Below are 10492 nucleotides of genomic sequence, written 5' to 3'. Positions count from 1 at the left end.
TTTGACAGTGCACACACACACACATAAAAAAAAACCCAATAAAAACAGGCGCCATGAGGGTCAGGGTTGGTTTTGTTAGGTGCCATCAAGTCAGGATTGGGCAATGTTTGCTCTGATGTACATTCATAGTCTGACTCATACTAAGAATATACATGAGAGCAAACATTGCCCAGTCCTGTGCCATCCTCAGCATCCTTGCCATCTTTGAGCTCGTTGCGGCACCACTGTGAGAAGCCATCTCATTACAGGTCTTTCTCTTTATTTGCTGATCCTCTAACTTTACCAAGAGACGTCTGTCTGTAAAGATTGATCCCTCCTAATGACACGTTCAAAGTGTGGAAGATGAAATCTTTCCAACCTCATGACTAAGGAGCATTTGGGCTGTGTTTCTTCCAAACAGATTGGTCCCTTCTTCGGGCAGTCCGTGGTATCAATATTCTCCGCCAGCACCATAATCCATCCGTTCTTCTTGTCTTCCTTATTCACAACATGAAGCCACTGAAAAGACAAAAGTCTTCGCTTTCCTTTTGAGGCAGTTTTGCCCAGTCTAATGTGTCATTTGATTTCTTAACTGCTGCTCTAATGAGCACTGAATGTGGACTCAAATGAAAAAAAAAGCCTTGACCCCTTTAATCCTTGAGCATGATATAGCTTATCCTTCCAGTTGTATGGATTTTTGTTTTCTTTATGTCAAGTTCAATTTATACAGAAGGCTGAAATCTCTACCTTCATCAGTGTGCACCACAAGTCCTCTTTGCTTTCAGCAAGCAAGGTGATCTGTGTGTTGCAGACTGTTGATAAGTCTTCCTCAGATCCTGATGCCAAGTTCTTCAGATAGTTCAGCTTCCAGACATTTAAGATTATAGCCAAAGACCCTATGGAAAACCTATTCTGGAATGCACGGGGTTGCAGTGAGTCAGATCGGCTGTGTTATGACTTTGTTTTTTGGCTACTTAACATTTGTTTTAAATAAAATTTTATTATACTGGTTTACGTACAAAGTTCATATACATTTTCACACCAAATCTTTCCCATTTCCTTTACTCACACCTTCTTCCACCCATCAAATTGTATGACCCTTTGATTAATCACCTCCCACCCCCATTCATCTTCACCCCTCTGCTCCCTCCCCTCCCCCCTTGGATCCTCATACACGTTCTACAATAAAGGTTTTATACAGTCCTTATGGACAAGTTAGCTCACTTAGCAGAATGCTCTCTAGTACTTCCCAAGTAAGGTAGTGATTTACAAAATCATTGCTCCTGCGTGGTGCATAGTATTCCATCGTGTGAACGTACCAGAATTTCTCACTTGCTTTTTACCATTTTGAGGAACTACCAGGCTGCCTTCCAAAACAGCTGCATCATTTTACATTCCCACCAGCAGTTTCTCTACATCCTCACCAATAACTGTAACTGCCTTAGATGCAGCCACATGAGTGTGACGAGGTAAGCTCACTGTAGTTTTTGATTGCTGTCTCCCTAACAACGAACGATAATAAGGACCTTTTCATGTTCTAACTGGCTTACTCATGCATTTGCCTTGGAGGAGTATCTGCTCAAATTCTTTGCCCATTTTAAAACTGAGTTGTATTTGAATTATCCAATTCAGTATTTTTTTTACTTCTACAATCCAGTGACATCTTTAAATTTTTTTTTTACTTTCTTGATGTAAAAAAGTTTTTTATGTGGATAAAGCCCAACTTATCTTTTACATTCTCTTTTATCACTTGCAGTTTTGGTGTTGTATCTAAGAAATCATTGCCTAAACCACGGCCAGGAAAATTCACTCCTGAATTCCTCAAAGAGATTTCCACAGTTTGAGTTAAATTTTCTTCCTGCATAACATGAAGTACATAGATACCCTGTTGTACCAGCATCATTTGTTTAAAAGACTGTTCTCTACTGAACTATCCTGCTCCTTTGTTGAAAATCCATTCACAATAGATGTTAGGGTTTATTCCCAGACTTGTCATTCTCCTTCAGTGATGTGTGTCAGTCACAGTTATTGTTGCTATGTGTCCTCTAGTTGGAACCCACGCATAGCTGGCCTTCTCACGGTGCCCAGGAGGAGACCGTCTGTCTCTACCCTGTGAAGAACTTCGTGGAGTTGAACTGCATGCTTTTGGGCTGAAAGTGCAGCTCTTCACCGCTAGGCCACAGAGCTCCTTAGTCAGTTACAGAGCAGAGGCTAAAGGAGCCCCCTTATGAACACTGTACAGAGACTCCGTGAGGAGCCAGGGGCGGCAGCATTACTGCACAAGCAGCACTGATAGAGGGAGGGGCTAGGATGGGGTAGGAAAGAGGAAAAGCACACGGTATTCCTGCCTCGCCCGGAGGTCCCAGGAAAGAGGAATAGGGAGGGCTTTGGAAAGAATGTGTGTGGCTCACAGAGCCCAGGGGTGGGGGAAGGTGGTGCCCTTGCTGTCCACTGGCCCTCCGCCTGTGTGCCTGCCTACCTCAGCACCTCACATTCTCCAGCTGCTTCAAGGAACCCAAGCTGAGCCTCCACTACACACCAGAGCCAAAGGCACTAGTGCTCAAAACAGCTCATCACTGAGCCCTGGAGAGAAGGAGCCCAGGGAGAGAAGGGTGGGCAGACACCCCAGTTCCACCCCCCGCCCCTGCCACCTCATGGTAGTGTGTGCAAAGCTGCCTTGGCTCATGGCGGTGGGAAGGTGCCTGTGAAACTCGAGATAAGGTGAGAATTTCACAAACTGCCTGCCTGTCCAGTGCCACTGCAGCTGCAGCCTTTGATCTGAAAGAAAAGCAGAAAAGCTGGAGGGTGTGGGACACCAGATGGAGGGGCTCTAGAAGACAGAGGTTCCCGGGACGCTGGTGTTTCTCTCCACCTCACCACTGCTCCCAGGTCACAGGAGTAGTGTCCAGGAGGGGCAGGGCAGGGCAGCACTGATGGCGCTGGGAGCATAGACACAGGCAGCCTGCCCAATGGAGTCAAACACGCTTTATTCAGTACAGGAAAGTCTGAACAGAGGGTCTTGGGCAGGGTTCCTGACATAGGGCTCTGCTTCAAATCCTGCTGTAAACAGAGGGGGAACATCAAGTAAACCACGCGATGAGGGGACTGGGTTCTGCACAAGGTCCAAGTTGGGTCACAGCACACAAACGTCACCTCACAGCACTGAGCACAAGGAAGCTGGGGCAGTGGGCTCTACCTATGGCCGGTGAAGCCTGGGACAACCAAGTGAGCAGGGAGGGAAGAGGGAATGTGGGGAGCCATCTGTCACGGAGGGTGGTGGGAAGCAATCTAGTCAGAGTGGCCAGGGCTGCTGCACCAATGACACATGATTAAAGGGTCCAAGCTTGACAACCAGGGGGTGGGGTGGGGGTCAGGGTTGCAGAGGAGGGGCCCTTTTGGGCCCTCATTACTGACTCTGGGGCCACATGGCCCTGCCAGCCTCCAATTGGCAGCCATCAAGGTAGCTGCCCTGTCTCTGACACAACTCCTGTGTTGTCCTGTCACTAGGGGTCAATTCAGAAGTGGGGAGGGGCCCTGGTGGGTGGATCAGGCTGTAGACAGGTCACCCTGATGAGGACAGCCCTGCATTTTCTGAAGACATCATGATCGGGGGTGGAGGCGTACCAGGGTCTCCCCAGGAAAAAGCATCAATCTGCACCCTCCCTCTGGACAGCACCTGGGCTAGCAGGGCCTGTGCATGGACTGAAGGAGCAGCCAACCACAGGGAGAGGGCGCGTCCTGCTCCGGAGCCAGGCAGGACCAGCTCAGGTCATTCAGGGAGATCTGGGAAGGAGGAGGAGAGGGTGGGAGTGGGAGGTAGGGTGGGAGGCGGTGCTGGGAGTCTTGGGACCAAGGGGATGATGGGGAAGCTGTCCATGACTGTCCGGCTGGGTCCAGCTAAGTTCCTGATTGACAAACTTTAGACTCAAAGGATTCATGAAAGTGTGACTGCGCAAACCAGGGCACCACTGGGAGCAGAGAAGGGGCTATCTGGCTGGGTGAAGCCAGGGGGACAGAGCTGGTATCCAGCCAAAGCCCAGCTTTTCTCTAGAAACTCACTTCACACAAAGGGAGGCCCAGGGAGGTGGATGCTAAGTGACTCACAGACACATGGCTAGGGATGGGGGTTACGGGGCAAGTCCTGACGCCCAGGGATCACAGCCAACAGGCAGCCAGGAACACAGCTAACCCCGGAGATGAAGCGGGTGGCCTGGGGCAGCCCCAGAGGGGCTCACTCTTCAAACTTCCCTTCCCGAATGTGTTCAAAGGAGAAGGGCAAGAACTTGAAGCCGTTCCCACTGTAGAACTTATTCTGGAACTCGACCCTGGGGAGGTAAGAAAGTTGTTATTCAATAGAAGCCATTGGAGACTTCACAGTGGGCCCCAAAAGATGCCTATGTCCCCTGGCCGCCCCTCAGCATCACTGCCCTAGAAGGACTTGGGGACCACAGCTCTGCCTTTCTGCTCCCGAAGCCCACACTGAGCCCACTTCCCACTCGTGTGCATTCAAAGCTCAGATGTTCCATGCATGAATATAGATCACTCTGTCCTCAGGTCCTGCTGTCTCTAATAGTAATGAATATTCATTCTGTGGTTGGATTTTTTTCTAGACTTTTCTAGGACTACACTCCTCATCTACTGCCGACCTGGGCACCTTCCTCAGGCTCCCTGTCCGGCCAGCACACACACAGCAGATCTCCAGGGAAGCCTTGTGCCAATAGGATAGATCCTGGGAAAAAGGGCCAAACACTACTGTGTTTGTGTTGTTTTCTTCTAGGGGGTGGGGAAGGAAGAGAGGGTTACAAGCAAATAGTGGCGGTTTCGATCTAGGGGAGGAAATTCCCAGGAAAGGGGGGAAGTTAGGAAGGGAAGTCTACTCAAAGCAACAGCAAAAATATTCTCCAACTACAAAAACATCTGAGAGGAAGAATTCTTCTCTAGGGAACTGAAAGGAAAAACAGAACCTTAACTCCCTTCCGAGGCAGTGAGTCCACCCCTGGTGTTGCCCTGGGGCCTTCAGACACCAGGGGATGGGAGAAGCCCTAATGTGTTAGCAGAGTGACAACGAGGCCGGGCTTCCCTGCACCCGCACCCTGGAGGGCTGCCAGTGACCAAACCACCACCAAATACGGGCAGAAAAATGCATGATTCAGAGGAGAAAGCGAAGGAGAACTGCCTGACGAATAGTTTCCACTAACGCTGTGTGACCCAGAGGCACCACATCTGCAAGAGGCAGGGCGGGGCTGTGACAGGTTCCAGGTAATGGGCCTGGGTCCCAGCCAAGCATCAGAAGCCGTCAGTTTTTCTGTCCCCTCTTCTTCCTTCAGGGAGCTCTGGTGGTTTAGTGGTAAGGGACTGTGCTGCCTACTCAAAGGTATGTGGTTCAAATCAACCAGCTACTCTGTAGGAGAAAGATGGGCACTCCCCTCCTGTACAAATTACTGCCTTTGGAAACCTGCTGGAAGGTCAGCTATGAGTCAGTTCCAGCTTGACGGTACATAACAAGATCTTTAGGGGGCTCTGGCGGCCTAGCGTAAGGAATTGCATTGAAAGATGGGTGATCTGCTCTCCAGATTTACTGCCTCTGAAAACCCGCTGGAGGGTCAGCTCTATATACATAGCATTCTCTTTCAGGCCTCAACAGGACTTCCACACTCCAAGCCCAGAGGGAGGAATTAAAGAGGGTGGGATGTGGCTTGAGGCACAGGAGGCCTGTTCATCAGCTGCACCACGTGGTCCTCACTGCCCCTTCAGTCCCAGGGTGCAGAGTGGGCAGCCTCAAGCAGGGTTTTCTGCGTGGGAGTGAGAACAGGCTGCTCTCAGCCTACATTCCACAGAGGCTGGGCCCACCTCCCACAGCCTCTCAGGCCCTGGAAGGCTTCCATCAGTGCCTGAGCCGAGCTCCCCCACAGAAAATAGGGTTGGGACAAGAGAGTGGGATAAGGCACAGATGAAGCAGCTTCCAAGAGACGCTATGCAGTGTGTAACTGTCCAGGCTGAATTCTTCATGTAAGGGTATTTCTGAACAATCAAAAAGATTTTCATGTCTTCCCTTCATTCAACAACAGAGCTCTTGACAATGGATAAGCCACATCAGGGAATTAGTCCATGACCTAGGGGCAAATCTTTGCTACAGTGAGTTATAATTCCTCTCATCCCATCCCATGAGGTGTCTAGGACCCTGTCTATCTCGCTGGCCCATTATACACCATTCTAATTCCAACCTGAGCGAATGGAGTAGCAACTTACTTTTCAGAAGCCCAACCCTCTATATGCCTCGAGCACACAGCAGGGCTCGGTGGAGGGGGGACGTGTGTTTCTGATGAGGGTGTTTTTTCTGCTTTGGGGAGAACTGTGGAAGATGACAGGCTGACCCTGGCACCCACCCGACACACCTCTCCCACGACAGCTGCTCAAGGTCAGAGACTTTGAGTGGGGTCTATCTCGAGGTCAGCTGACTTCCCACCCCTTTCCTTCCCTTCCTAGCTGCCCTCAACCTCCAATCAAAAGGCTGGAAAGCACTTGCCCTGTGTTCTCTCCACCCTCTCCTTCCCCAGCCAGGGAAGCATGTGTTTCCTGAGAGAGTTCAGACATGAACTTCTCCAGGCCTGGCTGGAGCAGGCCCCACCAACCACCCCTCTTCAGGAGTGTGCCCACTGCTCTGCTTGGGGACCTCCAGGGCCGGCCATGTACTTTCAGGAGCCAGTCACTGGCCATTGGAAGGGGCATCTTGGGAAGCCAGATGGACCTCTCTGTAACCCATCCAGCTCGAATACTTGGCAAAAGGCTTTCAGTGACCCAGAGGGACTAACTAGGGACCAGAGAGAGGCTGCTCCTTGCACGTAACAGGAAACGCCGTATCCTTGAGTGCCGGAAGAAGTTCTGGGGCCTCTTCTCTTCCCTGGTGGGTGTGATGGAGGGGAGCCATTGCTGGGGAGAGGAGTCTACGCAACTGACTCTGAGTGGTTGAGGGCTTGGACCGCATGTCTGTCCGGTAGCCCGGATGTGGAGGTGATGTCAGTCTGGGGCTACGTTTCTGGGTCCTCGATTCTCCTGAGGTAACCACTTCTTTGCTCCTCATGTTGTCCCTGTGAACTTTCTAATTCTTTACAGTCAGCCGGCCCCAGTTCTGCGCCTTTAACCAGCAATGATTTTTTGAGTGTGCACACCTGTATGTGTCTTAGCTCGACTAGGTGAGATGGGAAAATGTTCTTGGTGGAGGTAGGCCTGGGACTTAGCTCTCCCACTGTAAGTACATTTAACTCCTACCTTAAATCAGTGTGGTGCCTACAAAATTTTAACTGTGTCATTTTAACAAATTATAGCCAGGCCTTAGGTTTCTTCTAACTGTGGTAGACAAGAAGGCTAAATGCTCTTTACATGGTGGGTGGGAGGAAATACCATTTTAGCCGATTAGTACACTAACCTAGAGTTTTCAAAGGTCTCACCCGCTTTTGACTCTTGTGCAAGAATCTCATATTGTTGTTAGGCGACCCTATGCATCACAGATCTGAGTCCTATCCTATCCTGTGCCGTCCTTATCTCTGATACACTCAAGCTCACTGCTGCTGTAGTCACTGTGCCAGTCTATCTTTATGGAGGTCTTCCTTTCTTTCGCTGTCTCTCTACCCTATTGTTGTTAAGTGTTGTCAAGTCTAGCACAACTCATAGCAACTCCATGAACAAAAAACCTGAACTGAACCCTGTTCTATGACTATTGTCATTTCTGTAAATTCATAGTGTTTCCAGAAGCATGTTGTTTAGGAAGTGGATACTCCTGTTTCCAAGCCTGTCTTAATCTGGGAGCTCCACCAAACACTGTCCACCATGGGTAACCATCATGGTATTTGACACACCAGTGGCAGTGTTCAGTATCATAGCAACCTCAAGTTACCTCAGTACAGAAAAATGACAGAGTGGTGCTGGTGCCACTTAGTAGAATGTTTGTCCCAAGTCCCAAATTAACACCAGGCCCCAGGGCCCAATAGACTTTTAAATACAAAGGCCTGCCCACTAGGTCCTAACTGACTCTAAACAAGAGACTTACAGGCCACAGCTCACTGTTGGCTAAATCCAGCAAATCCAATCAGCTCACACACGTTTGTGACTAAAATAAAAAACAACCAAATTGTCCACATCCGACCCTCAACCAAAACAAGTGAACCCACCTTCCAGAATCCACTTCACACATGAGCCTCCTAATTGGCCCTCCACCCTTAGTGGTTGAATATTTCCTAGAATCAAAGGCTTCCTCTTGTCCCCACTGAAGAGACTCAGGATGTGTATTACAAGGCAGCCCTTACTTCAGAACCAGGAAACCCCTGCTCAATGCCAGTGGTAAAGTGAGAGCTAGGAAGGAGCTGTGGCTGGACACCAGGAAAAATAGCAGCAAGTCCCCGTAGCCATTTTCAGCATGCCAGCTGTTGTCACCCTTCACAAGATGGCCACAGCTTGGACAGAATTCTTGCAGTCCAGGCTGGACTGGGAAGACCCAGGAATCCTGGAAGCACACCCACATTCAGCCAGGAGGGGGCGCACGAGCACTGCTTTTCAGTGGTGGGGTGGAGTCCTCCCATCCTCCCACCGAGCCTCAAATGATCAGCTTTTAAAAGTTCCACAAAGGAGGGTTTCACACATTCACCTTTTTACTCACTACTTCTAACTAGTAAAGAAAAAGTAAAGCATCTAGCATCTAGGTCTGGCCTGTTCCCTGCAAAGCCAAGCGGCATTTAGTACAAAGAGGCATTCAGCACCATGTGCCTCCTCCTGGACTCTCCCTTCTACACGAGCTAGAGTGGCTTCTTCACAGGGACTGAAGCCAGGTACTCCCGCTCCAGGGCATCCTGTCTTAAGCAGAGCCTGAAGTATCTATCACACCTTAGGTGCCACAGCAGACACTTCGGATGTGCACTGTTCAACATTTAGTAAAAATCAGTTTGTCTCTATTAAATATTATCCTCCCTTGTACCTCAAAAGACAGAAAGGGAGGATCAGAGAGGTAAATGCTTTGCACAGCTGATTCTGACAAGAGCTGAATTCAAACCAAGGTCAGCCAAACACGGAAGGCTGTCCACTCAATATTCTCTCAGTCACATTCCTAAGGACACAAGAAGACACCTTCATGGGACAGCCACAGTGAGACCTAAGGAGAAGTAAGCCTTCTGACAAGCAAACATGACATCCCAAATGGCCTCAGCTCACTCAGGACTTGCACAATGGGGCTGAGCTCTGGAGATGAGGCTCAGACAGGCTTCCATGTATCCTGAAAGCTGTCTGATAGCTCCTGAGAAGGCAACTTTATGGCTGGAATAAAAATGGGGCATACTGTTCCCTCAAGCCAGGGGCTTGGGGCAGAGAATTGAGTAGGAAAGGCAGGCAGCCAAGAGGGCAAGAAAAAGTGAGTCACCACAGGCTGGTTACTCAGACATTCCCTCACCCTGAGTGGCTGAGGAAGTGTGCTGGGGAGAGAGGCCGCTGATAAGCTGAGAACAGTGGAGCTCGCCAGCACTCTGAAACACGCACCACTCCTAAGCTGGCCAAGAGGGAGGCATGGAGGGTGGAAACCAGGCCAGAGAAGGCGGCCTCAATTAAGGCAGCAGGATGGATTCTCCTTAAAGCTAATTAAGAAAGAATAAGTCTCTCGTCTTTCAGTGTCATGTAACTTAGAATAATAAACAGCTGAGGTTTTATGTTTGATTTTTTTTAAGCCAAACAAGTGAAAAGGGTTTATTACAGCAGTAAGACAGAGGCATAGCTAATGAAAGGCGAACAATGCAAAAGAGTTAAAGTGAAAACGGAAGGGAAAAGAGGTAAAGGATCCCTGGAAAAGACAGGAGTGAACCCAAACCTTATAAGCATGCTGTCAGCAGAAAAGGAGGAAAAAAAGAGCAATGGCTGAGTTTTTGAAATGGTTTAGCTGTAACTAAATCAAGGAAGAAAAATCAAAGATAAGGGGAAGATAACCTCTACCCAGTGCTCAGGTTGAGATTTTTTATTTTCTTGTAGGTTTGGGGAACTAATGGAAGGGGTCTGGCCCTGAGGTCACTAAGCCTACAAAGATCCAGTCTAGATCTTTTTTTTTTTAATTTTTATTTTATAATTTTTGTATGTGTACCGTCAAATCGGATCTGACTGGTACAGGAGGAGATTGACCCTCCTCCAGCTGAACATCTGGTGGATTTGCACTGCACACCTCTGGGATTGCAGTGCAGCTTCCTGCCACTAGGCCACCAGAGCTCCCCCAGTCTAGGTCTTCTAAAGGTAGGTCAGGAAGGACTGTGTGTATCTCTGGGAAGGGGTCCAGAGCTTCTAGTTTGAATTCCCCCCAAAGAAAATATAATACAAGGGAAAACTGGAGACTCAAAGAGTCTGTTTTGAGCTCAGGATGGGAAATAAAATCATGTTACCAAGCTACTTTGAAGGAAATAGCAAAAAATAAGGCCCCAGGAATAGATGGTATACCAATTGACATATTTCAGCTAACAGATGCTGCCCTGGATGTGCTCACCAAGTT

The 10492-nt window shown here is 49.0% G+C and overlaps 1 protein-coding gene across 6 annotated transcripts in view; it reads right to left on the bottom strand.

Moving 5' to 3' along the window:
* Nucleotides 1–4125: 4125 nt before the first annotated feature.
* Nucleotides 4126–10492, bottom strand: part of ATP6V0A1 (ATPase, H+ transporting, lysosomal V0 subunit a1) — a 60137-nt gene continuing 53770 nt past the window's right edge. For 5 of the 6 annotated variants that reach the window (XM_006901662.1, XM_006901663.1, XM_006901665.1 and 2 more), the window contains one exon: nt 4211–4304. In XM_006901662.1, coding sequence (XP_006901724.1) covers nt 4211–4304 — 94 coding nt within the window. Of the gene's footprint in view, nt 4305–10492 lie in introns of all 6 variants that reach the window. The other variant, XM_006901664.1, reaches the window with a different exon arrangement.

Source organism: Elephantulus edwardii, unplaced genomic scaffold (genome assembly GCF_000299155.1).
Source record: "Elephantulus edwardii isolate Elephantulus edwardi_28Jun2011 unplaced genomic scaffold, EleEdw1.0 scaffold00340, whole genome shotgun sequence".
Taxonomy (NCBI): Eukaryota; Metazoa; Chordata; class Mammalia; order Macroscelidea; family Macroscelididae; genus Elephantulus; species Elephantulus edwardii.
Note: the sequence above shows the minus strand (reverse complement) of the source record. Positions and strands in the feature narration are given on the sequence as shown.